This window comes from Tympanuchus pallidicinctus, unplaced genomic scaffold, assembly GCF_026119805.1.
Source record: "Tympanuchus pallidicinctus isolate F22 unplaced genomic scaffold, pur_lepc_1.0 scaffold17, whole genome shotgun sequence".
In the NCBI taxonomy this organism is placed as follows: Eukaryota; Metazoa; Chordata; class Aves; order Galliformes; family Phasianidae; genus Tympanuchus; species Tympanuchus pallidicinctus.
The window spans coordinates 10,973,730-11,001,119 of record NW_026294690.1 but is presented as its reverse complement, the minus strand read 5'-3'; the positions used below and the strand labels follow the sequence as shown (position 1 = coordinate 11,001,119).

At 43.5% G+C, this 27,390-nt stretch overlaps 2 protein-coding genes and 1 long non-coding RNA gene across 5 annotated transcripts; 1 reads left to right on the top strand and 2 right to left on the bottom strand.

The window, feature by feature from the left end:
- Positions 1-2,802: 2,802 nt before the first annotated feature.
- CCDC51 (coiled-coil domain containing 51) lies at positions 2,803-7,491 on the bottom strand. The gene is made up of 5 exons (XM_052678608.1): positions 7,373-7,491; positions 6,196-6,437; positions 5,723-6,069; positions 5,232-5,396; positions 2,803-3,675 (listed from the first exon to the last, which is right to left on the bottom strand). Exons 3-5 carry the CDS (start codon positions 6,038-6,040, stop codon positions 2,899-2,901), a joined length of 1,260 nt encoding a protein of 419 aa, XP_052534568.1. The 5' UTR covers positions 6,041-6,069; positions 6,196-6,437; positions 7,373-7,491; the 3' UTR covers positions 2,803-2,898.
- On the top strand, positions 7,451-10,799 carry LOC128078428 (uncharacterized). The gene is made up of 4 exons (XR_008205650.1): positions 7,451-7,568; positions 7,643-7,698; positions 8,962-9,049; positions 10,629-10,799. It is a non-coding gene; the product is annotated as an uncharacterized LOC128078428 (long non-coding RNA).
- Positions 10,800-15,269: 4,470 nt separating this feature from the next.
- On the bottom strand, positions 15,270-26,021 carry CCDC174 (coiled-coil domain containing 174). 3 transcript variants are annotated; one of them, XM_052678605.1, is made up of 11 exons: positions 25,887-26,021; positions 25,296-25,400; positions 24,391-24,491; positions 22,822-22,880; positions 21,422-21,602; positions 20,076-20,171; positions 18,712-18,848; positions 18,295-18,389; positions 17,946-18,093; positions 16,481-16,621; positions 15,270-16,177 (listed from the first exon to the last, which is right to left on the bottom strand). In XM_052678605.1, exons 1-11 carry the CDS (start codon positions 25,926-25,928, stop codon positions 15,306-15,308), a joined length of 1,977 nt encoding a protein of 658 aa, XP_052534565.1. In that variant the 5' UTR covers positions 25,929-26,021; the 3' UTR covers positions 15,270-15,305. The 3 variants fall into 3 exon arrangements, with proteins under 3 accessions (XP_052534565.1, XP_052534566.1, XP_052534567.1); XM_052678606.1 differs by having other exon boundaries at positions 16,481-16,618; XM_052678607.1 differs by lacking the exons at positions 24,391-24,491; positions 25,296-25,400; positions 25,887-26,021 and adding an exon at positions 23,372-23,506.
- Between the last annotated feature and the right edge of the window lie 1,369 nt (positions 26,022-27,390).

Below are 27,390 nucleotides of genomic sequence, written 5' to 3'. Positions count from 1 at the left end.
TTCCTTGTATTTTCCATAGCCACTAGCTAGGCTGTTTTCTCTGCAGTTAAGAATGGCTTCTCATGGAGCAGCAAGAACTCAAAATAGCTTGGCAGGAGCCAAGTTCAGACAACCCTCATTTATTTTTCTATAGTCATTGTCCTCTCACAGGCTTCCTGTTGCTGTTACTTGTTCCCTCTTATCTGTCTTGGTTAGCAGTAGAAATAACATGAAACTGCACTGGCTTTCTCTGACTTACAGACACACAAGTCAGCCCTTGGCCTCATTAGCACCTGCAAAAAGGACTGCAACCACCATCTCAGCTGGTGAGCACCTGGGAAACACGGCTGGCTGAGCCATCCTACCCAGAGAGAACTTCTCTCACAGAGTGCAAGAATGTCAGTCTTGAAGGGCTTAGCAGGCAGAATTCTCTTGCACAAAGAAAGCTGCAGCTGAGAGACCCCATTCCCAAAAGCAAAACTAATGTAAACTGTTAATAATCCACAGGTATGAACAGAGCACTGCTGTTTGGTTTGTGTTATTTTTTGCTAGAACAGCCCAGCAACAAACCACTCACCTGGCTGTGCCTGAACCGCCAGGAGAAATGCAAGGAGATGTCACTGTATGCAGTGTAAGTCACTGCCAGTACTGCAAACACACCTCACTGGCGGGAGCACTCCAATAAATACTTCAGCATATAGCTGGGCTGCTTTTGTTCAGACTTGCGTATTTACTGTCTGTGTTGCCATGAGGAGAACCAGCACGAAGGAGCTACCAGACGAGGTGTGCAGCCCGTGCTCTGCTGTCGTTCTGGATACTGCCCTCAGCTCCAGGTACAGCTGTGCACAGTCACACCTTCTGCCTCTGGGCTGCACGTGTGGCAGAGCACCGAGCTGCACACCGTTGCCACAACAGAGTGATGATTCAGGCAGGGAGCACACATCTGTCCTCCCAAGTGCTGTTACAAGTTGCTGTTCTCCTCGTTGTAATGATTCTGCTGTCACTTTACGTAATGCACACAACCTACTCCTGAATCTCTGAACTCCCCACAGAGGATGAGATCATTATTTTCACCTTGATTCGTATCACCTCATGCAGCTCTGCTCAAATTTCAGATACTAACAGAACTGCTGTACTCCCGCTTCTTCTTTCATTGCACACTTGTCTCTGATTTTCATCGCGCTTCTGCAGGAAGTATAACCTGTAGAAATCTTTGTGAAATGAGAAAATGAAACATTACAGATTTGAAAAGTTGCACTGATCTCTATATGTACTTCTATATGTACTGTATATGCAGCTGAATGGGAATTTTTATCCCAGCTCTCAAGCCCTCGGATCAAACAGCTTCCCCAACAAACTCTACACTCCAAGTGGAATCAGCAGAAATCCTTCCCAAAACCACCCTTTGCATATTTCATCTTCTAAGTACTGAATCAGCACAGACCTTTCCTAACATTGTTTATTCAGTCATAATAGCAACCAATGCTACCAAACGATGTTGGTGCCTCAGAGCAGATGCCGCTGTCCCAAACAACTTTCAGCCTTGAAAGCTTACAATCAAAACCTCCAGCTCTTTTCCCATGGTTACTGGGAAAAGGCTTCACATATCACTGTGTACTAAACACAGCTTAGTCATTCCGAAATGCTCACACAAAGGCATTTGAGCACGAAGTCAGGTTGTCAGTGCTTTGCAAAGGTTTCACAGAAGTAAAGCCTGGAAGAACCTGAGCTCCAAGTTTGGTTTGTTTATCTGCTACCATCACAGGGAGAAAATGATACCGACAAATACCAACGACTGTGTCAGGCCGTGCAGACACTCGTGGTCAGCTGTTTAGACAGCGTTTTTCCTCAGCCAGCCATTCTTCATCCCTTCCAAGAAAAACAGCTGGAACTCACTTATTTCCAGTTGCTGTTTTGGAGTAGTTTGCACAGCACCGTTACCATAAAATACCACCTAAGAAATACTGCTGTAGAGCAGCATTTCCAGACAGGACATGACTAAAAACAACTCCAAGCTACTGGGGATAAAGAGAGTGATTCCCAAAGCTGCTTACTGCAAGCACAAAGCAGCTAGGGAACGATGGGTCAAGGAGCCTGTAGAGAAAGGACAGTTGACTCGTACCTGCAGAATAAACTTAACTTAATCACTGCACTTAACACATCTCTGCTCCTGCCAGTAACGTGGCTACAGTTCCAGAAATGCTTTTGGAAGCTTTGCAATCAGAAAGTAATCACATATGATTTAAACATATTTTGAAGGAACCACCTGGCTGTACAGACACATGAAGCTGTGTTACACCACGATAGCTTCAGTCCTCCTTGCCTGTTTCACTCCTGCTGTTTGTTACATAGAAAACTATTGCACCTAGAGTTAAAAAAACCCAACAACAACAACAACAGAAAAACAACCAAAAATAAGTAACCCCAACCTTAAAAACATCGGAGAAAATATCTCTACCTGATTGGTAAAATGACTTCTCATGTTTTGTGTACAGACAAACTGCAAAATTATTAAATCAGGAATGAAATTATAAAGGATTACACATGAAGTACTTTGATCAACAGATCAGACAGATTGAAAGAATCATTTGAACTGAAAACCACAAATAAAGCTCCAGATGAAGCTCACCGGCTGGCATAATACATGAGACTAAACAATGGAAGAGCCAATCAGCAAATTAAATCAACAGATGAAAGAGTGGACTCTCTTTCACTTGATTTAAAAGCCACACAGCCACTCAAAGCCTTAGCACAGAGTTAACACGGAGCCTACAGCAGTAGATGGCCAGCCCTGACAAGTTTCCAAGCACACAGCAGAAGGCATGAGAAATGCTAGCACAGATTTATTTGGAGTTACAGTCTAAGCACAGTGCAAGTTTACTTTGATTAATCTAGTAAATGATGGCAATTTATTAGAGATCAGTTCCCTTTCAGTAAAACGTAGAGTACTGGCAGGCTAACAGCAAACACAGTGCATGTCAGTGCAGTGCTGTAAATAGAATTTCTCTTGATCTGCGATTCCAGTCTCCGCTCTGTATCACACAGCTCTAAAATCACATCTCTCACAGCAGCAGCCTGGCCCTTACTCTCCCCAGATGACCTGGCTGCTACTCTTTCCATAGGTCTAGAATGAAGCGCAAGTTTAACGCTCTGCACCTCAGAAATGATTTGTGCTATGCTTTCCTGCAGACGGGTAAACTGCTGCTGTAAACTCCCGAGACATGAACTGACTTGTTTAGTGTAGTTAAGCTGTTCTTTTAGAGGAATTAAAAGAGAATCTATTTTTATGGAGTCACTCCTGTCTTCTCTTGCCAATAAAACACCTTCTTTTATTCCCTGCGACGTCCTTGTTTGCAGAATGTTTTTCAGGTCTGCTATGACATCGCTGAGATCCTTCTGCTGCAAGTCATAGGTGGATGCCTGTTCTTTGATGGCTTCTTGCAGATTTATTGGGCCCTTCTGTGCTTCAAGCACCAAGACTTTCAGTTCCTGCAGCCTTACTCGATTAACATAGGTGGAACCAAGAACACCTATAACAGCTCCCAGCACAGAACCAATAATAGACCAGTTCTTTGTTTTTTCAGCTCTTGTCCTCTCTTTCTCATGGCTCTCCCTTACAGCAGCGGAGAAGAGAGAAAATTTTTCTCGCTCAGATTCTTCTGCATTTAAGTAGGCAGCTCGGTACCTCTTCTCTTCCTGCAAGAAACACAGCACTTTGATTTTGTAACTTCACCATTTTGTAACTTCAGATTATAAAGAAAGAAAAAAGTGCATCCATCAGTTGTTTCAGAAATTGTTTCATAGATTTTTCCTTTAAACGTATGATTTTCTTTATTAATCTCACTTAAATTGGTGAGGCATCATTTTAAGTCAAAGCTAAGAAATGGAAGAGATCATTAAGAATTACATTTGAAGACTGTCTAAAGCATAATCTGTCACATGGTGACGATAGAAAAATGCTACAAACGGGCAGCTTTTCCCTCCCCATAAAGAAAGCTTTCTCTGGCTCTGCATGCTTCTCCAAACACCACCTCCACCCCACTTCTCCGTCTCAGTTGTAATTCCCTTAAAACAGGAACTGAGAATAGTCCTGGAAAGGATGTCCTGGAAAGGCTCATCTCATGATCACGTACACTTTTCACTCCTCTGCCTTCTCTTTCTTCCCCTGTTCAAAGACATATGTTTTCCTTTTCTGCCCCTCCTGGCTTTGGTGTGGCAGTTCCTGCTGTAGGCCAGTTTACCTCAGCAAAACAGTGGAAACTTTATGGCTATTTTTCTGCAGTAAAAATTTTTAGCAAAGGAAGAACTGTTTTTGATAGTGAACCTGTCTGTCAATTGACTGCATTCCCCAAACTATCTCAGTCTTTTGAGCATGTATTTCTTTTGTAAGGCAGCAGTACCACCATACAGTGACGACTTTAGTTCTATCTTTCTCCACAGTGATACAGAGCTCTGTTCTTGAAATCTCATCTACACAGACCTATCTGTTTTTTGGACAGCTCTTTTTAGTTCTTTGCTGCTGCTCTGCTTATTGATTCAGAAGATCCATTTAAGCTCAGGCACAGCTATTAACTTATTACTTGCCCAAGCTTTGCCATAGATGTGCCAGTTTCCAGCCTGTTTCCTGCAGTTTCACTCAGATTTCTGGAGTTTAGCTGCTATCATGCTTTTATCTGTGACTGATGGACTATGGATGACTGTGCTGCTACTGCCAGCCTGCTTGGCTCCTTCTGACGAGGTGCATGAGGACTGCACTCTGTTGGTGCAGGACACTGCCCCTGCCTGTGCTGTGATCCCCCTCACCTTCTTGCTTGTTCTCCTTCATGGAGCAGCCTTGCTCTTACTGCTCTCTGACAAAAGCCTTAGTAAACTGTGTGGGAGCTGCAGCCAGGTGAAATGGGAACGGCTTTGATGGCTTAACAACTGGAAATGCACTTCTCTCATGATATGGAAACTAACTGATTGAATCCCATATATATATATATTTTTTCCATGCACCTGTCACCATTCAAACAATGTTCTAGGTTTTTCAGCTTTTGTCTTCAAATGCACTGCCCTGTTGTAAGATGAACATGATTTCCACATCAGGTCAAGTCCCCCACATTGCTTCAATTAAAACAACTATCATAAAAATTAACTCAGATTACCGGACTTATATACTAAAGCACATCTGCAGAATCAGTCACTGGTGACAGAAACAAAGCACGTATATTTAATTCGTGTTTGCCAGCATTCAGATACCAGGAAATTACCTGCAGCAATCTGTGTTCCAGTGTAGCCAGTTCTAAATACTGGGTGTCATCCCGAGAGACCCTGTCCAAGCGGTCCCGAACTTCTTTCAGCTTTATCTGCTGGGCTTCCACATTTTCACGAGCCTGTCGTACAATCCCTCGAGCTATCATAAAGACATTTTCAGCCTGGGAAGAGAGATTACTTGTTTTAGAGACTTATTAACAGATTTATTAACAGATAGATGTAAACTGTTAGTCATACGATTTCAGGGAAGACAATAAAAGTAACACAATTCATCACAATATAGGGGACAACTCATCACAGCATAGGGGACACGCTACGCGTGCTGAGCTTACTAGGCTAGGGCTCTGTCACAGTACCTGCACAGCCAGTTAAAGCAGAAAAAAAGACACTGTTCTCCTTGGAGGCTCTCTTCAGCCTCACAGCCAGTTCTCCTAATGGCATAATCATAATTTTCCATTTTATTTTTTTACATTATCTCCACATTTACCTCCGTCACTTTTCCCTGAGCCTCCCGAACTTCATTGAGCCCAACGAACTCTTCGTATTTGTCCCACCAGTTCCTGCCAGTTGCAGATATTTTCTGTAACGAGTTTTTCCCCACAGCAGCCCCAGCTTCTGCCACCCGGTTCAGAACACCCACAGCAGTTTCTATGGCTGATTTGGCTTCAGGCCTCTTCGGTCCGGAGGCACAGTAGGTCCTCACTAAGTGTACATTCATTTTCTGACTCCGCTTTATCAAAGAATGGTGATACTGCAACCCACAGGACACTGACGACACACTTGATTTATACTTCATTGGCCCCATGTCTCGTACTCAATTACCAAAGAAAAGTGCTGCAAGAAAAAGAAAAAAGTTACTAAACTAAGGTTGGTAAATGCCTCTTAAAATTAAACATACATGCCAAAAATACCAACACAATTAGATGGATAAACCATCGCTAGTTTTACACCATTACTTACACAGGGAACTTTCCAGTTTTCAGCAAAGGACAGCTGTGCCACAGATCCCTGCTTTTCTGCTGTAATTAAGTACTTCTGCCATTCTTCTTGATTAACTCACTGCATAGTGACTGTGCACAGATACCAGCAGGAGTAGCTGCAGAGTAACGTAATGCTTCAGCAAAGGTGTGATCGCCATACGACAGCTTGCTTTGAGCTTTCACATTTGAGTTTGGCATACAATACCACAGGTGCTAACAATTCTGGAAAAGAAAAGAAATGAGAAAGAGGCATTAAAAAAGAACCTTGAAAAGGGAAAGAAATGGGCTTTCATCATTCCCTGTACCTCACACTCTACAGACAACCAAAGCACTGAAGAGTAGAAAGACAAACATATAAATGGGCAGAGAGAAAACACAGCAGTGCTAAACTGAACATGGGTTTTTCTGGGAATCTTCCTGCAAAACTGAGCTACGAGGAGGAGCCAAGTGTTCATACAGGCATCAGGCAGTGAATGCATCTTTATGGCTGTGTTTTAAAATGAGTTTTAAAATCCTTGCTTACCCTGCAGAAACAACACTGGCTGCTGCTTAACACCAGCAGTGACGTGTAAGGAAAATTTTTTTTTTCTGCTTAGCACATTCCTCTGAAAACTGCATAAACAGGCAAAATCTCACTGAAGCTTGATGAAGCCTCAATGAATTTTTATACAGTTTGGGTAAGGCTAGGTCAGAATTTGACCAGAACAACATTATAAACCCACAGCATTCAGGAAACCTCGAGCACCACTACAGTTGTTCTGCTTTATTTGGCAACGGTTACCTGTGCTAACTTTAGCCGGCTGGTGGCAACACGTGTGCAAACACAAAGGGCTTCCCCAGTGGAAGACATCTGCAATGAGATCTTTTTAAACTCTTGGCTCCTCACCCTGAAGGCCCACTTATATCCGGTGAAACATACGCAGCGCGGAGCAGCAGCAGCCATCAGCTCCGCGACGGCCTCACCGCGCGCCAAAGAGACGCGACTCATCACGCTCACACTGACGGAGCCGCGCTGTTCTCTCGGCAGCGCAACCGCGCCGCGCCCCGACATCGCCAGCGCGAGGAAAGCGCGCTTCCCCGCCCCAAGGACAGCGCTACGGCGGGACGTTCGCTCCCCACTACCGCTGGGGCGGACGAGCCCGGCAGCGAAGCCCTACCTGACGTGGCAGCAGCCTCCGGGCAACCCCTCACACAACGCCCTCCCCCGTGCCTGCCCGCAGGGTCGAGGAGCGGCGCCGGAAGCGGAAGTGGCAGCGGCGGAAGTGCTACTGCGGAAGTGCTACGGCGGCCGTGTGGGGTCAGACGGAAACGGTGCGGAGCGGAGCGGTGCTGGCATCATGTCGGGCCGAGAGGGTAAGGCCGGGTCCCTGGGCTGCAGGCGTCGGTTGTGCCGCCTTCTCTCTTCTCACCGCCCCCTCTCTTTTCAGGCGGCAAGAAGAAACCGCTGAAGCAGCCGAAGAAGCAGACGAAGGACCTGGATGAGGTAGGGCGGCGGGGGGCGAGGCGAGCATCTTTCCTCATAGCGAGCTCCCGCAGCACCTCGGAGTGCGTGCAATGCGGGCCCGGAAATCGCGGGCTGGAGATGGACCTGAGGCTCCTACTGCGGATCCCCGGGCGTGAGGGCTCGGAGTGGAGGTGTAAGATGTTAGTTCTGGGAAACGTAGAGGCTGTGTGAGGCACCGGTGATTGAAAAAGAGAAACGTGAATTGGATTGGTGAGCAATGTCAAAATCCCGAGTGCCGAGGAAAACTCCTATAATCCCTTTAGCGGTGCTGCCTATGAAGAGTACGTATGTAAGAGACAGAGCTCTGAGCTCTCTTGAATTCCAGAGGATGTTTTGGCAGGGATGTGCAGTGGCTGCTTTGGCTGTGCAGTTTGCCAGCAGTTTTATTGTATTTCTCAGAATTAATACGAATGCATTAAAAAGTGAATAGTAGTGACATGTATGGAAAGATTTTTAAGTTATGCTTTTTTAGGTAAAAGCAACCTTTGTTTCTTGTGTCCTAATTAGTCCAAGATTTATTGTGTTTTTGCACTAGATTTACAGTAGCAGTGGAGATTAATGGTTTTAATGCAAACATCATTCAGAGGGTAGAGTGAGATGATGCTGCAGGAGGTGATACTTTCTTAATTTTGGAAAAATCAGACACACAAAGTAAAAGTTTGGTCCGTCTCTGTATTGTGGTGCAGCATAAATAAAGCCCCAAACAATACTGTTTGTCATTGTTCTGGAAAGTTTTGCTTATTTACTAGCACTGAGCCATCTTGCATCCGTTTAGTCTGTTAGGCTTTGATTGCTGTTGGAACATAATTCCAGTATTTGAAGGGAGCATATAAATAGGAGGGGGAACGGCTGTTTACAAGGGATAGTGATAGGACAAGGGGGAATGGTTTTAAACTGAGACAGAGGAGGTTTACGTTAAATATTAGGAGGAGGTTTTTCACACAGGGCGGTGACGCACTGGAACAGGTTGCCCAAGGAGGCTGTGGATGCCCCATCCCTGCAGGCATTCAAGGCCAGGCTGGATGTGGCTCTGGGCAGCCTGGTCTGCTGGTTGGCGACCTGCACACAGCAGGGGGTTGGAACGAGATGAGCATTGTGGGCCTTTTCAACCCAGCCCATTCTATGATTCAGTGATTCTTTGATTCTATGATTCTTTGATAATGTTTTTTTCTCATTGCTTTCAGCTGTTTTCCAACTTTTCCGGGGCAGGAGATGTTAACACACTGTTGTTCTTTTCTTTAGACAGATCTGGCATTTAAACAAAAGCAGAAGGAGGAGCAAAAGAAGCTTGAGGAGATGAAAGCAAAGGCTGCTGGAAAAGGGCCCCTCAGTAAGTGAGGTGCCATACTGATAGGAACAATTGAGTGGCTTGCTGGCTTCAAAAGTTTAATGTTTTTGCTTGACAAACATAAAAAGATCTGTAACTCTAAGTTACTCAGCACACACCGGGAGGCTGATGGCAGCTGTAGATGATAAGTAACAAATAGAGGCTATTTTAAAAATTATTATTATTTTTACTGAGCAATTTAACATCCAAATTACTGATGCGGTTTCTGTTTCAGGAGGTGTAACTGCGTGCCAGGTGTGATAAGCTGTTCTAGTGGGATGGTGCAGAGAGATTTCAAATGTTGGCAGTAGGAAATACTGTTAATACTGTCTGTCCACTCAACCCTATCATTTACAGAAGTCTTACTAACTTTCACAAGACTACATTTATCCATTTTTGCCTTTATTACAGACTGTTATCTTGCCAGAGATCGAAGTTAGACTCTCAGGTTCTCTAGTTTCATCCCAGAGCTCTTTCTGCACCTGGGAGTTATGCTGGCAGTGTAGCTGGCAGATCACCAGAATAGAAGAATAAGATACAGTAAAGTCCTCTGACACAGTGGCTGTATTGATAAATTGCAAATCTTAGCCAGCAGTTTTGCAACTTCATGTGAGTTTGTGATCGTGGGGCAGAGTACAACCCAGTCCCACTGACTTGGGGTATTTCTTGTCTGTTTATCTCAAATGGATCTAGCTGCTCTGATTTATCTGCTTACAAAAAATGTGCTGGGTGTGGGACTTATAGAATGTCTTTGGCATTACAGACATGCAAAAAAATTCCCCAAGCTTTCCTTCTGTCCCAGCTATTTTGAACTTTTTCTCTATCAGGCACTTCAGTAGCTCTGCACATCTGGATAGCTCTGTCCTGCCATTACCGCTCTTCCTCTTATTTGGTTGAATTTCAGTTATCTGGTTCTAGTCCAGTGCTTGCCAGAGCTGACAGAGATTACACTGTTGGAGAAGGTAGACTATGCCCGAGAGCCTCAGCAAGGCAACGCTGTTAGAATTATCACGGTGCAAATTCTGCTGTTGACTATCAGCCCTTATTGTCATTTTCTGCTTTCCGCAGATCAGCTATGAGACGTGCTGTAAAACAAAACCAAACAGCATTTACAAAATGTGCTGCACTCAGTGCCACGTTAATATGTTGTGTTCTTTCACATTGCTTTACTGTCTTCAGAAATAGGGGCTGCAAACAACAGATGCTTTGGTAATTCCAGTGCTTGCTTCATTGGGGCTTCAGCCCCAAATGGGGCTCTGGTTGCTGTAGAAATACTGATGCTTTTATTCCTTCAGCCTTCCATTTGATTTGACCAGCCTGTTGTATAAGAAGTAATCGATGGAGGAGCAAAGAACTGCTGAAGTACTTTGTGCCCTTGTAAATTTGGGGGTGTGTTTAGTTCCAAGAGGGACTGTGGTTTTCAACATGAAGTTAAAGCACGTAAGATCCAACAGTACCACATGCAGAAGCCATTCAGCAGTGGGGTGTGGGTTGTACGGGCAGCCTGGTGGGGGCTGTCACAGCTGTCACAGCTGTGTCACCTGCGATGTCTGAGCCGTGGTGGTTTGGTTTCTTTTGGCAGCGAGCGGTGGGATAAAGAAGTCCGGCAAAAAGTAGTTCCGAGCTGCAGGATAAGACACCTTCCACTTCCTGAATGGATCTGCAGCCTTCAGAAGACGAAGAGAACTCGTAGCACTTGAGAAGCATTGTACATTTTGTTTAGTCAGAATAAAACTTTTTTGTTAAGAGGTGATATTTTCTCTCTTTACTGTAGCTTTTGTTTTTCACAAGGTTAATCTGGATGCTCAGGTTTAGTTGCAGCTGTCCAAGATGGGGTTATACCGACAAACAGGCACTGCAGGTACCAGAACAAATGCTCGCGGTACGCTGCCCGTTCCTACGCGCCGCCCAGCCGCGCTGCCGAAGCAGCAGCTCTCTCAGGAGCCGCGCGCCTTGGCGGTGCGATGGCGCCATCGTGCGGTCACCGGCCCTCGCTTGGCGCTATGCTGCGCATGCGCGTTGCCCTGCTTCCGGCCGCCGCGCGAGGCTTCGGGTTGGTTACGTCCGCGCGGCTCCTCCAGCTGCATAAGGGCGGCTGGCGCATGCGCAATGCTCCTCTCGCCTTAGGGGGCTGCTGTCTGCACCACTGCGGGCTGAGCGTGAGCGCCGCGCTGCGCATGCGCTGGCTGGTAGCGGTTTTTCCCGCCCGGTCGGCTCCCGCCTCGCCCTGAGGTGACCGTTGGGCGCTGCGCGGTGGCTCCTCACAGAGCAGCGCCCACCTCAGGAGTAGATTCCGCTGCAGCAAAACGCTGATGGCTGGGCAATGAAAATCCCTCCCGAGCAGTTGGAGGCTGGGAAGCACAGATGAACTATCCTGCAAATTCAGAGCAACAGGAAGGCTGAGCAAGCACAGAGCTGCTAGCAGGATAGCAAACTTGCTTCAGATTTTGTTTGAAGGTGCTCAAAATTTCCTGCAACACATGAAGAAATGGTCGCAAACTCCCAGTGCAATCATGAAAAAGCATTTCATATTTGCATAATTCACATCTGTTCTGAGACTTCTTCACACTGCAAGAGATGTCTGTTACCTACTTAGATGGGATTTAGTTCAGACAGCCCCGAGCTGAAAGCAGAGCAAGGCTGTAAAGCTCACTGTAACCTCACACAGCATCACAGGAGGATCCAGGCTGCCCTCAGTGTGTACCATGTGCAAAGCTCCAAAAGCACGCTTGCTCCTGCACTAAGATACAGACAAGCTGGTCCAAACCCAACACCAACATCATCGTTTTCACCATTTTCATTATTATTCCCATTCCTCAGTCCAGTACAAGTGAAAATGACTCTTGTAGGAAATGAACGCTTCCCTGAAGCTTCACATTTACTGCACAACAACAGTGGAAGTGAAGCTGGGTGCTAATGAGGGAAACGACCTTCCCTGGGCTGCTTGGTTTCTGTGCTGACAGCTTTCCCTCTCTCTGGTAGGTAAGCCTTTTTATTTTAGCTGTACCTAAAAGGGACACATGAGAACCAAAAACACTGGAAATCATGAGTTCTGAGTGTGAAGGCTGGCACAATTAACACCAAACAATTGAAAATGGGTTAGTAAACGCCTCTGAAAGTGAGGAAGAGCTTTGGGAAACAACTCGTATATTAGCAGGCTACTTCACGCGAGGCTACATTATTTATTTTACCTATCTGTTTATTTTGAACCATGTAATGTTTGTTCTTGCTGATAAGCAAACCTGAGGTGCACACAAACAATGTAGAAAAGGAGGTGAAGTTGTGGGTACAAGTGTTTGAGAGAGAAGCAGTAAACTGGGGCAAGACTGAGGAAGATGCTTACCAGGGGGAGTCACAGTTGTACCGACAGAATAAACCTCTAAAATATGCTAAATGGCTCTGAGCAGAGCTAGGTGAAAAGAAGGTTGAAACGACAAGTGGAATTCTTTTTTATGCAGGATAGCTGGTTAGGTAGTTATTCTCATCAGTCATAGGTTGAAGTATGGTAGCAGATGCTTACAAACAGCCCAAGTGCACACCTGCTTTCCCTCAGCATCAAAGTAGGTATCCTGGGAGATGGTTAAAACGAGCAGGAAAAGGGAATGGGAGACACCATCAAGATTGGGAAGAGGAATGGGGCCTTGATAGTATATCAAGCAAGCAGTAGTTCGACCCAAGAATTGCTAAATGAAATGAATTAGGTTGCTGATCAGGGTAAATTTACTGAGGTGGTCCAGAGTGAAATAAAGAGTGAACAGAAACACATGCTCCACAGCATGAGAGAATACACACAAGTGTTTCACCCAGAAACCAGGGCAAGAGGGGAGGAAACCAAATGGCAAAGTGACAGACCACTGCTGTGTGAGAGCTGTTCTCAGCAGGCTTTAGTTTAACATAGGCATTGAACTGCCTTTCTGGCCTAGAGTCCTCCTGTGTTTAATATCAGGCTATGGAAATAAAGCTGACAAAGGAGCACTTTGATTGTATGTTTCTACATAATGCTACTTTATGAATGACACTCATTCCTTAGCACAGCTGCAGCTCAGCGTTAAACTAATGCGAAGACTGTATAGCTCTTAAATCACACATGTACATAAAATTACCCCCAGTCTGAAGGGCAGAGAGAAAACAGAGCCCAGAGGGCAGTAGGAAATGAATGCAAATGATTAAAATAGTACCAGAATAGATGGAAATGTTGTTTATATGGCCGTCTACTAAAGGATGTGATTGCTATAATGAACTCCAGTCCTGCTCTAATAATTTAAAATGTTTTGCTCACTCTTTGGAGTTACTTCAGTTCCAAGAACATCACACCCTACTCTGAGTCATACCCTCTTAACTGATTTATGTGAGGTCTTCAACATGAAACTTCTCTAACATCCCTAAAATGCTTCACTTCTATTCAAATGCAGTTAATTCTGACAAGCAATCCCACAATTGTGTGCACATCTAACAGAACTGCACAGACAATGACTTACAAGCATCAAACTTCCACTACTGTTGTCTTAATTAACGCACAAAAAATTTAAAGCCCATTTTCTGCTTGAAATTGTGTTATGAGAACTTATCTTTACAGAAGAAAGCTCCTAAAGCACAGGGCGACTATTTCAAACTTAGAATTAAATGTGAGGTGACACAGCATGTGAGAAATTGCTCTAGGATCAGAATCATCAGATCTGCAGCATTACTACAAAACCCTAGCAGTAAATTCATACATACTGGCAGGATTTCTCAGAGCAAATGTGTAAGATTAGAGCATGGATATTGACAACCTGAGACTGTACCAAACCAAAGAGGAAAGAAAACAGCGTCGTACCATTACATTTGCAAAAAGACAGATTCATAGCTTCTTCCTTTTAGTCATTAGTATACAGTCATTATTTTTTTTCAGGTTCTTTATTCATCCTGAAGTGTTTCAAGGAAAGGAAGAAGTATAAACTCTAATGCCACGCTGCCCAGCTAAGTTCAGGACAGCAGCAGCTACGCTTTTTGCACCTTTCGGGTGGATGCTGGCATTGCGTTGCTCTCCTTAAACTCTAGGCCTGTTCAGAGAAACAGAAGCCCCACCTTATCGTAAATCTCCAGTCCCACAGCCATCTGATAACAATACAAGACTGTAGAATTCTGTGCCTATAAACTGCTACCAGTGGTGCTTGCGTGGGGTGGTACTCATGTCAGCAATGGTAGAAAAAGGAGAAATAGAAGTACTTAATAGCTGAGGTTAAAACAGTTGACGGACAGCGACTGCGTTCTGCTCAGGTCAGAACAGCCCGAGGTCCCACAGCCCAGAGCAGCACGCCATCTTTGCCCTTTCACCGCTTCAACATCGCTGCCCTTCAACTTTACAGAAAATACACAACTGCCTGTTCTAACCAACTTTCCTTGTTTTTCTTTTTGTGAGCAATTAAAATACAAATGAGAGGTACCTAAGTTGCCTTCACAATTCCAAATGTTCCAAACAGTTATGAAATACAACTGTCATTTACTGAGACTGCAGTAAGTTTATTTGGTGTGGGTTAGCCTGCTTTATGTATCACTGCAATACACAGATTTCAGAAACAAGTATTAAATAAAGCCTTAAATATAATAGAATGATGCAGGAATGTTCTTGATCAACGAAGAAAGCATTTTCTAAACCAGTAACACAGTAATTTCAGGTGTCAAGGCTTCTAATTCAGTGGAGCATTTATTCTTAGTCTTATCATCATTTATCATTTTCCGTAGTGCCCTCCTCCAACTCTGATCTGCTTCACAGAATTACAAGTTAGACACAGACTTCAGGAACTCAGAAGGCATTATGACCATAGACAGCACTCCCCACACCTGCTTGCTAGCTAATATGCTGCACTCTGTCCCTGAAGTTGGGTGATAAAGTGGGTAACATTTCTTAAAACCTTTTTGTACTTAGCAACAGCAGGTCTGCCATTTCAGTACTGTTTCTATAGATATTACTGAACCTGTAGTACCTTCAAAGCAGAAGCTATACCCGAAAGTACAGGCATAAGTGGTAAAGAATAAGAACGCATACTAAGCTAATTAAGCAGTGACAAAAAAGTACATAATTTTAATAAAGAGGAGAAAAAAAGAACAGGCAGGGTAGAAGTACAGCTGTGATGTAAGGTAGCTTAGTTTAACACGAAATTTTCATCTACTTACAGAACCTTATTTTTCCCAGACATAGGAAGATAACATTCTTGCTCAGAAGGTAATTCCACTCCAGATCTTTAAATCACAGTTCTTGTTTATTGTTTTACTCAGTTCAAGTCACTTGTCTGTAATAAGACAGCATATCATCTAAACTTTGGTAAAGTGGCTCCTGATTTTGCTTGTCACCACTGTATGTCTGCCCTGGAGGAGGTGCATCCTGGGCGCTGCAGTCACAGGCCTGCACTGGTTGAGCTGCATCCTGAGTGCTGCAACCACAGGCCTGCACTGGTTGTGCTGCATCCTGAGTGCTGCAGCCACAGGCCTGCACTGGTTGTGCTGCATCCTGAGTGCTGCAGCCACAGGCCTGCACTGGTTGTGCTGCATCCTGGGTTCCGTAGCCGTAAGCGTGCATTGAAAATGGCACATTTGGAGTGCCGTAGCCATAAGGCTGCATTGGTGGCATCATATGTGGAGTGCCATAGCTGTAAGGCTGCATTGGTGGCATCATATGCGGAGCGCCGTAGCCATAAGGCTGCATTGGTGGCAGCACATGATGAGCACCGTAGCCATAAGCTGGCATTGATGGCAGCATGTTCTGAGCACCACAGATGTAGGGGTGTGCTGACGGCAGCCCATCCTGCTCGTCACTGCTGTCAGTCTCCGCCGATGTTGATCCATCTTCAGCATCACTGCCAGTGGCCTCAGCTGGTGCTGGCCCACCTTGAACACTGTTGCTGTACGCTTGTACAGATGGCGGCACGACTTCAGCTCTGTGGGTACTGGGCTGCACTGATATCTTCTTTTGGTCCTCTGATATTTCTGGTTCTGTTTTTCCAGGAGAGGTCTCAGGACTGTTCAAATTCTGGCTGCTGTAACTATCGTCCTTCTTTTGTCCCATAAAGTAATCAGAAGGTGGTGCAAATTCAGGATCTCGCTCATCTCTAAGTTCTTCCTGCTTCTTCGACCATTGTCCAAACATCAACTCTGTTAGAACGAGGGAAAACAGTAGCTTAAATATTGATTTCAGTGAGAAGAGAGGAAACAAAGAAACAGAAGATGCAGTTCTTAAAGCCACGTGAAGTTACTTTCACCTAGTACATCACTGGCTAACATGACTTCAGTAAGAACTGAATTAGAAGATTTTAATACAGTAAGACTACATGTTTGTCCAATGTAGGAAAACAGAGCAGAACTCCCATTGCTCCAAAAAATATAAAAAAAATATGAAATAGTCAGGAGAAAAGCATCAAGAGAGCAAGGAATTTTGTTCACCCTTTTTTTCCTTACCTTTGCCTTTATCCCACTCACGGACATAAGGCACACCAGGCTTCGTATCTCTTCTCTCCTGGATGACAACCTCTACCTTTCTGCTTGGTCTTGGAACTTCAGGCTCAGCTTGTACTGGGCTGGTGGTGTCTTTCACCTCTACTTCGCAGAAGGAGAGAACATTTTTTGTTACTGATAGGATACAACCTCCTAAATGAATTTCACAGGCAGAACAGGAAGCAATGCTATACAGACAAGTTAGATTAGTGTATAGAAAGCTTACAGTAGCTAATTTCATTCTAACAAGGAAATGAGCCCTAGTTTATTTTTTAATTCATTCACGTTAATTCGGAGAATTTAATGGGTAAGCCAGGTAGTGAGGCTGTGTACTTCATGAGTTTTCTATCCATATCAAAAGACTGGTGAAAAAAATCAGTTGCCTAACAGCCCAAAAAACAATGTGCTGAGTGTTATACTGACACTAGAAAATTGATAAAAAGAAGAACATGAGCATGTATCTCCACTTCAGCAATCCTAGAGAGGAACACTTCCATTCTTTTTCTTCTGAACAACAGTAAGTTGCAGCAGCACATTACTGTTCATCATTTCCAGAACGCTTCCCAGTTAATGGCTTGGCTAGACTTCTGACAAGTTAAATATTAGCTACAGTGGAAGACAGGACAAGTGACTAGTAGTGTTATAAGGGGAACAAGGCAGAGATGGGATTAGAACTCAAATTCATCATCTCAAATCCTGAAAGCTAGAGGTACACTCCGCTTACAGACAGGACTGAAACTCTGAGTCAATATATGATAATGAAATCAACTTGCTAATATTATTCTCACTTATCTTAAAAGCCAACCCGAACAACTTCAGCAGCTCCGCCACGCTTCATTAACCTGCACAACTCCCGCTGTCAGGCATGACTTCAAAAAGAATCAGTCCATGCATGACATCCCACACTTCTTCCTGCATTATGAAGCTATTTCTGGAACAGTTTTATATCTTCACTGTATGGGAACTGCTGATCACAGCCCGAACCTCTGACTGACCACCTAGGCAAGCAGTGAGTCAGCTGCAGGAGTGAAGGTGAAATCACTTGTGGTACCAGAAGGGGTGGAGCCTGGCCTCACCTCTCCTAGATCCCATTTAAGGGCTGCCTGCCACTGAGGAAGGATCTCTTTCTGGAGATTGCTCCTTGTGGAGTTTGCTGCAAGCCTATGACACCGGTGAGCATTGCCATTTATTTTATCTTTCCACAGTGATAATCTTACTAAGCCTTACCTCTGTACACGCACTGACTGCACACGCATTGACTGTACATTCACATAGTTATATGAACTCTCATATTCTAATTTATATTGCGTATACTGAGTATATAATATCTACACCTTAAATCTCCAAGCCTATCAGTTGTATGCCCACCCATTGGTCAGGTACAAGATGGAACAGCAACTGTTGGTCTTGAAAAGACATCTATTCATACCTCCATTCTCCAGTTTTTCTGCCTCTTCTTCTAATCCTTCTTCCCTTAACTTCTTCACCTTCCGTGCTCGAAGTTTAGACAGCCTTGATTCTAGAGCTGCCTTCCTTTTTTCTTTTAACTGTTCTCGTTTAGTTCTTTGATCCAGTGTCTTAACAGTAAAGAAGAACATGAATTAATATTCCTGTGTTACTATAATCAACTACGTATCTTCCTTTGCTGAAGGACTGAAAGCAATATTATCAGGTACTACATTTCAACAGGGAAAAGGAGACAATTTTCAGTCAAATGCAGGCATCACTGATCATAAGACAAAAAAAACCCAAACAACCAAGTCAGGATGCTCCCGTACCTGCTCTCTTAGCATATCCAGGGTCGCCCGTTGTTTATGCCTAAGATCCTGGTCACGAGAAAAGGCAAAGTAACCAACACCAAGCTGTCTGGCCTCTGAGAAGAAAAAGTCAATAAAGTTATCCTCAGTTTACTGGCAGCATATAGGCACTGAATGACCACATACACCTCTCTATTTTTTTCAAATGTGTAAAATAGGCTTAGTTAGATGATGTGAAGTGAAGCCTCCTCAAGGAGAGAAAAAAAACATAGTTCACTGAAAAACAGACCTAGAAGAATGTCCCAGCAATTTGAACAGTTAATACAAACGTGGTTCACATGTATGTGAAGTTTGCCATATGGGCAACAAGAACACCTTTCCCTTGCTTTCTCCAAAGTTAATCTGTGTGAAGCTGAGTACACAAAGCATGAGGCATACCGTTTTCTCGAATGTCCTCATAATGAATGGGCCCCATGGGTTTTCGGAGGGCTTCTTCTTCTTCTTTTTCCCACTGCTGCCTCTGAAGTTCTCTTTTCATATCTTCAGATAACAGCGTGTTCCCATCAGGGTCCAGTCTAATTAAAAAAAACACAAAGAAGTGGGGGGAATGAGGGAGAACAAAGTTGCTGGTTCCATGGTAACAAACAGTGACATTCAGTTATGATTGGGTCTAACCCACTCCTGCAGTTTCTACAGAATATCACAGGAGGCACCACTTAGAGATAAAACAATGATGAGTATGGCAAGGTACAGTAGAACATGTTACTAAAACACTTAGAGTTCTATCCTTTCTCAGAGGCCTTATCAAATCCTAATCAAAGGCAGAATGGCTGATGAAATGTTACACGTTCGCTCCTACTGTCATCTGTTTGGATGTTAGCAACCACACATAGAAGTATCTCAGATCGATGTGAGAAGATGAAAGCCATTTGGAATAGCACAAAGCCAGTCAGTTACCCTATAAGTCAATTAGTACTCAGCATGGAAATATTTGTTTTCTCAAGGGAAGCAGCAGCATTTCTCTCTTTTCATCTAGCTAAAGCAAGCTTTGCTGATAGATGCTCATCCATATCAATCCAGAGACTGTAATTTCAGAACACTCCTATTCTCTTTTTATGTTGAACACCAGTAAGTTGCTGCTGTGAAAGTATCTACATCAGCAGCTCTGCTGAGGTACCCTTAGATTACATTCTGAAAACAACTCTGTGCTGCCATAATAATTTTGATAGGAAAAAACAACCAGTTAAAGTGCTGATAACAAAAGCAAAAGCAGTGGAGATCTAACAAAGTTGGATTTGCTGAATGACTACGAACAGTTTTCAGGTTGTTTGGAACCAGGAATCACTTCTCTGGCATTTTCTGGAAGCTCTAATAAACAATTATCTTACATGGACCACAGTTTTAAAAGAAGCTTCAGGTATCTGAGAGACTGCTGAATCTGTTTATTAGAACTCTTCTCTACGAACTACATAACAAGGTTATTAAGAATTTCATTCAGTTTATTACAAATTTCACTTGCGCTTTTATTTCATACGGCCTTTATTCTCTTGCAATTTAAAAATACTACACCAGCCACATCATGCAAATGGTCAGCTGCCAAGGAATTCTTGGCATAGTTTATAATAGAAACTCAGCCTGAATTTATAATAGGAAACACTGATAAAACTATTGTCATGTACAATTTCTGTGTTGCTTCTCTGGCTGTTTCTTAAGGCACAATGCAGAAACCAGCAGAAGCTGGCCTAGAGCAAACCTAGAGAAAGCAGTAGATTAAACAACTTTGCACTGAGAAAGGGCAATACCTTTTCCCTTGAAGTTCCTGATCCATTTTAAGTATACTTGGCAAGTCCTTCTTCATACAGCGTCTGGATCGGCCCAAGGAATCAACATAATCAACCCTGTAATAAAAGCAAAGGACATTTCACACAGAACTTCCGCTTGCAGGCTTACAAACAACAGCAGCAGTGACATTTTCCAAAAAGCATCTGACACCTCTCAGACTCTCTATATACACCTTAACTGAAAGGTAGAAGAAACTGTCAGACTCCCAAGGTCCCGTTCTGAAAGGCCACGTGACAGTTTTACCAGAGACATTTACTCAGTCTCCCTTTGAGCCTTCTGTTTGCTCTGATAACAAGGTGGTGTAAAGAGACATTCAGAAGTTAAAACATCAGTTTTCACACTAAATAAAACTAGTTCTAATACTTGCTTCCTATGGTGAAAATAACAGCACAGCATTGACTTCTTACAGATATGAAAATGCTACAATACACTTCAGTTATCAACCAAGCCCATTCAGAAGAGCTTGATAGCATTCAATCAACATGCCCAACAAAGGCTGAGTAAAATGCAAGCAAAGCATTCCTCTGAAGCACACACCATGCTTCTCAGCAGCTCTTCATAGCACCAGGCACTTAATTTACAGTTGTCAAAGCTGATAAAGAGCTATACTTACTGTTCGGTGCTGCTAAAAGCTGCCTGGCATCATGCAGCTTCTATTATCCCAAGTTAGAGAATTAACATTACAGCTGAAAGCATAGGATTGACAACCTAGTTTCCCCAAACCAAACTTTAAGGGATCTGTACTTTTATTAAGTTCATCGTTGGATCACTGACGGTTCCATCTCAAATCTCAGTATGACACCAGTAGCACTCTGCATTATCTGCCCTTCCAGCCTAGCAGTTTATTCTGGAAAATTATACTGCAAATCTTACTGTGGCCTAAAAAAGGCACAGTGCTCTTTTTCATACTGCTTATTGCTGTTTTAACTGATTATCACAATTAAAATCTTTGTTCCATAACCATTCTTCACTTGTTGGTAAAGAAAACATTTAGTCAGACCAGTTTTGTAACTTCCATGAACTATGAAGAAGAGAAGCTACTGCAACACATCTCACTTGTAGCATATTTCCCTCGCTGGTGTTCCTCAAAATCCCGGAGGTAGATTCTATTGGGGTGTTGCCTTTGTGAGAACACAAAGTATTGTCTCTTAAGACAGGAAATAGGAAGAACCACCTCTTCTCTATGTGTAGTATTAACCAAAACCAAAGCAACAAAAACCCAATAACTGTCACTGCACGTTCTGTGGAATGGAATTCTTTTCTCATGCAATTACCAAGCCTCAGCAGCCCACTCAGCAGTACCAACCATTCTTCATCTGGGTCCTCTGGCGGTGGTATTTCCATTTCTGGTTCAATTTCCTCATCATCTGTCTCTTTTTCTAAAGTCTGTCTAGCAGCTTCGTTCTGATACAGTTCCTGTACTTCTCGCTGTTTGTCTATGATCTTCTGAGTGAAATCCACCAGGTACAAATCTTCAGTTTCTTCATCTGAGGCAGAAAATCAATTCGTAGGGAAGAACCACAAGGAGAACAGAACTCAACACAAAAATCAATAGGTACATCACGGGCACAGTCACCTCCGCAGCTGCCAGCAATGCCCCTGACCAAACCACTGGGGAATACCTACATCTCACCTCGGGTCAAACAAACCTGGAGCTGTGAGCTGGCTCCACAATGATAGCCGCTATTTGTGAACACAGCTTTTATGCTTTTTAAAAGCAATTATTTATGTGTGAAATACAGAAAAGATATCTCTCTCCACACTGAAGTATTCTATGCTCGTTAATTATTTCAAAGCTCTAGGGTTTGTTACACAACAGTACAAATACTTAGAATCATAGAATCTCTAAGGCTGGAAAAGACCCACAGGATCACCCAGCCCAACCATCACCAACAGCACTCACTAAACTAAATCATCACTTATTTGATGCTTAGCACTTCCTATGTTAGCAGAAACCAGGCTCTAGAGTGCTTCTTTGAAAAGTGGAAAAGAGTGACGATGGCACATGTGGCAAAGTTGGACACTAATAAGGGAAACATTAGATATTAATTGCAAAGACATCTGGATTCTGGTCTAATAAGTATTTCTTGCAAGTGACTGAATACGTGAAAAAAGAAAGGGCCAGATCAGGATTCTTTAGCTCTGTTATCTGCGTGACACATTGCTGCTCTTCTCTTCATAAATCCCAAGAGTTAGATTGCAGGACAGAAAAACAGCAATCAAGTGCTAAGATTGCATAATGGAGAACACGTTATTTTTTTCTCTAAGATTCTATATTGAAAAAACAGAATGCATTCCACCCACTTAATGACTGACTGAATGAAACAAGCTCATGGTGATTTACTAGGACAGTCTGTCCTTCAAAAAGTAATTCCACATTTTCCAGTACTTACATGATTTTCTCTCTTTGATAGCAAAATAACCCATGCCAATCATTTTGCATAACAGCTCCAGAAAAAACACTTTTAAGTAAGAAGATGAGCAGTGAATTTATACTGCTACAAGCCACTAGATAATGATAGGCCAATCGTTAGGGTGAATTTTGGAAACAAGTTCATATCTCTATCCTTAAATATACTACATTGATTAATAGGAAACACTATAAAAATAATTCAAATCTAAATTAAAACAAAAAAAGCAATTATTTAAGTTTATCTTGTACGTCAGTGCACACACAACTACTTATTTTAGGTTAGCTTTGTTCACCTGGGAAATCGCCTTTTGTCATCTTCTCGTACAGCTTCGCTTTCTCTTCAAGTTTCTTCCTGAGAAACAAACAAACCAACCAACCTGTAACTTCACCAATTTATGAACCATTTATGCTTAGGTAAATGAGGAAAGTAATCCTAGGAATGCTTGAAATATCTACTAGAAGCAGAGTAATATCTGTTGTTCCTTTTTGTTTTAAATTTTAAATGACGTTTCTGAAGAAACACAGATATCCTGTTCCAGAGCTTATACTGAAAAATAAATCGAAATAATAGCTGAAGTTACAGAGTCAGTCTTCAGTGTAACATACTGAGAAGGCATGGGTATGAAGTCGCTAATATTCTACCTCTGCACAACTATTATGGTTGGTCGGATAAATACTACAAGACTACTTACAGGTGTGAGATACAGGGAAAATAAATAAATAAATAAATAAATACAAGTGTCGCAGCCAGAAAGATTAATGCAGTAAAAGGGTGATACAAGAGTGCAACAGCAAAGGGACTACCACAGAGAGAACAGTATTCCAAAAGAAAAGAAAAAATACCTCATCTCTAAAACTGCAGGCTTATAGGAAGCACTCTACAAAAGAGAGCTCTCCAACCAGAAATCCTTTCCCCACGGGGGCCCTTCAGTGAGGTCTCAGAGAGGTGCAGCCAGGCTCCACCCCTTCCTGTCATGCAGCTGAATTGCCTTCACCTGTTCTCCCAAGTGCTCAATCAGTGGTTCAGGCTGTGACTCAGCAGTTATCATACAAACATGATTTTTTTAATTTAAATTGAAAACTTTAGCTGATTTCTGGAACAGTAGAAACCAATTTTGACGAGCTAGAATCCACTTACAGAAAAACAGCACATTGATTATAAATGGTTTTCATCTGTAATGGAAATGCTAAGTCGCGGCCTGCAGCACTGACTGAGCACCTGGAGGAAGGCAGGGCCAACCCAGGGGAGCTCAGGTGCATGCAACGGCCCTGAGTGACTGGAAGGGGTGAAGCCAGGATCCAGCCCTCATTTAAGGGTTGGCAGTGGAGCTAAGGATATTTCTCTGGAGATCCTTGCATACTGAAAGCCTTCTAAAGGTAAGTAGTTTTTTTTCTAGTGTCTGCTACTATACTGGGGCTTGTTCTCATTTGTTACAGCCTAGGCTTGTGCTACCTTACTACTACTGCTGTGTTTTCCATCATATAGTTTATTGTACAGCCAAGCTATTTAGGAAACAAGCCAAATTTACAGAGCCATCTTTTGTTAAGTCTAAGAAATGGTTTGAAGTGTGAGTTCTGAAGCATCACTGCCCTGGATTTCACCTCTAAAAATGATACTCAAATCTCAGCAGCCTTATACATCTAGATAGTTGTGATGATGTAAGGGCAGATTTCTCTAGAGCATAAGAGCATTTCACTACAGCCCATACGTTGCTCCTATAGAGCATAGGACTGATGTTGGTCTCACCTTTTGGCCTATGAGAGCTGCTCATCTAGAATGCACGTAACTTTCAATGTGCTTTTCTAACTACTGAAAAACAAATTCTACAAAACGTTCCTTTCTTATAGAGCTTGAGAATTACCTTGATTGATCTAAGGTTTGATCCTCTTCTGCCTTCTGCTCAATGTCTTTCTCAGCTCGTTTTGCAACTCCTGTGTTTTGTTTAGTCCAGATGCTTGGTTTCTGTAGGATATGATTTTGTAACAACAAACAATCATGAAATGATAAACATCACTCAATCAAGTAAGGTTTTTAAACGGCCTCGTAAATGCATTTGACTTGAGATTCTACCTCCTGTGCTGGTAGAACACAGCAAGTATGACCTAAAATGACACATTGCTGTACTGTGTGATAATGAAGGTCAGGGTGAGAAGTATAAGGAAATATATATCAGACAAAATCTATTCTAGCAAAGTTTTTATGGAAAAAGTGATGAATAACTAAATAACAAAGTTATGAACTGCTCATATTCTCTCCTACATTCATTTCAGATTAAAAATACAGCTTTTCAGTTTACAGTGCAACACAACCTTCAAGTACGGTAACTCTAGTACTAAGAAGTCACAGCACAGATAGAAAACATACAGTAAAGAGTAAAAATGAGTGAGAACTGCCTGTTTGCTGTGATGCACTGTGACAGAGAGAAGCACCCAGTACGGCATTTATCAGAAAGCTCAGTGGTTCTGGATGAGTTTACCATCTTCCCCCCTTCAGGGAACCTGAAGTGAAGAAGCAGCATATTGCTCTGTAGATAAAAAAAAGCTTTGGCTCCTGAGAGAATGAAACTTCAGAGGTAACTTTGATAGGCATGGGCAGCAGTTTGCTGCTGTGCACAGAAATCACATCTGAAAATGTGCTGACAGAAATCAAAACTTCCTCATGGTGAAAACTCAAATGGCAATAGAACTTTTTTTTTTACTGAGATTTAAATGTGTACAGACTGCCTTAATTTAAGGAGAAAGGATAACAACAGAAAACCGTTTCTACCTTGTTGGAGGGTTTGGGCTTTGCAAAGATGCCTGCATCTTTCAGTAGCTTTTCTTTCTTGAATTCTTCTTGTTTGCGGAAGAGCTCTGCTTTGAGATCTACCAACTACATCATCAGCAAAAGGAACAAACACGTTGCCAACCATCAGTTACTGGAGATAATTATTCCTCTATATAGTAAAATAACCGACTACTACCATCTATGCGAGCATTTAATTGCAGTTAGACGTGGACCCTAAAAGCAGCGATCTGATCGAGAAGGTCACTGCTAAGCTTGCAGCACTCACGGCAAGCCGAGCTGCGCGGGCACTTCCCATGGCAGAGCGGCGGGCAGCAGGCCGGCACACAAACAGACGCTCCCCTCCCGCGCCCTCACTTCACAGCGCACCCCGACACGATGAGACTCCGGGCCCTTTAACCGGCCGTGGCTCAGCGCACCGCGGGCGCCGGCCCAGCAAGGAGCCCAGCACAGCGCTGCCCGGCCGGGCCTCGCACTGCCGAGTCCCACTTGTAAGCCGAGCCGCAGGCGCTGCTGCGGATGCTACCGCTCCCTTTCTCTGCTTCCCAGCCGCGGCGGAGCTTGCTCGCTTACGGAGGAGGCGGCCACGTCCAGCGGCTTCTTCCTCCGGTCCATGGCGGCCCGAGCTCCCCGGCAACCTCCCGCTAGCCGCTTCCGTCCCCGCTTTGCGGCGATGCCGTAAAGTGCGGCGAGGTCGTAAAGTGCGGCGCTGTTACGGCAGCGCTGGTATGGGCGGTTGGGTCCTTCCCTGCCGCTTTGCTGGGCGGAGCGGAGGATGGAGTCTCCGTGGCATAGGTGCTGAGTTTGGGGCTGCGCAAGGAAGGATTGTGGGGGGTTACATAGCAAAAGTGACTTCAGTTCTGGTTTAATTGGTGAATGACTGCTAGAGAGAAGTGCTGCTTGGATGTGGATTTAGCTTTGTAACCGCTGCCTTGCTTGAGGCTGTGCTGAGCAGAATTGCGGTCGTTGTCGTTGGCTCTCGCGGGTCAGTGCTGAGGGATGTGAGCTGATGAGGACTGAGCCCTGTCCATAACGCCCCAATACAAATTTCCCTGCGCGTGCTGGAGCCTCAGATGAGTGGAGGCTGGTCTCGGAGATTCGGTGCTGTGCTTTCCCTGGGTAGCTCGTTATCTGCTTTATTCTCTCTGTGAGATAAAAGGATTGGCTGATATGTTTTAATTTTGGAGTGATTCAGATCATAATTATCCAGAGTTACAAGGGGAAGCTGCCTTTCACTTGTCTTCAATAAAGTGGTAAAATATACGGTGCTGATGTTGTTGCTTGGCAATGTGACAGCTGATAGAAATGTCTCATGCAGTTATTTGGCTTTTTGAAATGTGCTGCTTTTGTGTTTGGAAAGCCAGATCCAGCCCATGCTTGGGTAGTTCATTGGCACAGAATTGCGGATTACTGACACAGATACTCGGTAGCTAAAGCAGTTACACCTGTACGCCCATGAGTATTAAAGAGGTAGTTCAGAAAAGCTGTCTGTGGCCTTAGTGAAGCTGACTTCCTTTTGGTTTCTTAAAATAAGGGGAAATGATGGGAGACAACATCTAACATGAGCTACCCTTCTCTGGAGAGCAACAAGAATTCCTGTTTTAATTTGCAGTGTAAGAAGAGACATGAGCACTGCTGATAAATAGAACAAAGGAATGAAAACATCTGTGCTCTTCTAGTTAAATATCACTCCAACAAAAGGTGTGAAGTGCCTTTCCAAACCTCACCTACTGACGATACTGAGAATTAAAAACAGCCCAAACCCAACCAAGGCTTGATTCTGATTTAGTAATTTTTGACTTTTATCTTTTCCCCCTTGAAGTTCATGGATTCTTCTCCATGTTGCTCGTACTCCATGTTACGGTGATAGGACTGCTAGTGCTGTAGGTGTTAAGTACTTTCAGGAGCTCAAGAGCCTCTTTATCCTGAGAGTCTCATAATGTGAAGTGTAACTGAAGAGCTGATAGTCAGACTTGGACCTGTATCTCCCCACGTAACTGCAGATGCAAAAACATTCTGAGACATCTTGACTTCTTGAAAACTTGACTTGTAGGGTGCTGTGACTGCCTCCTAAGCT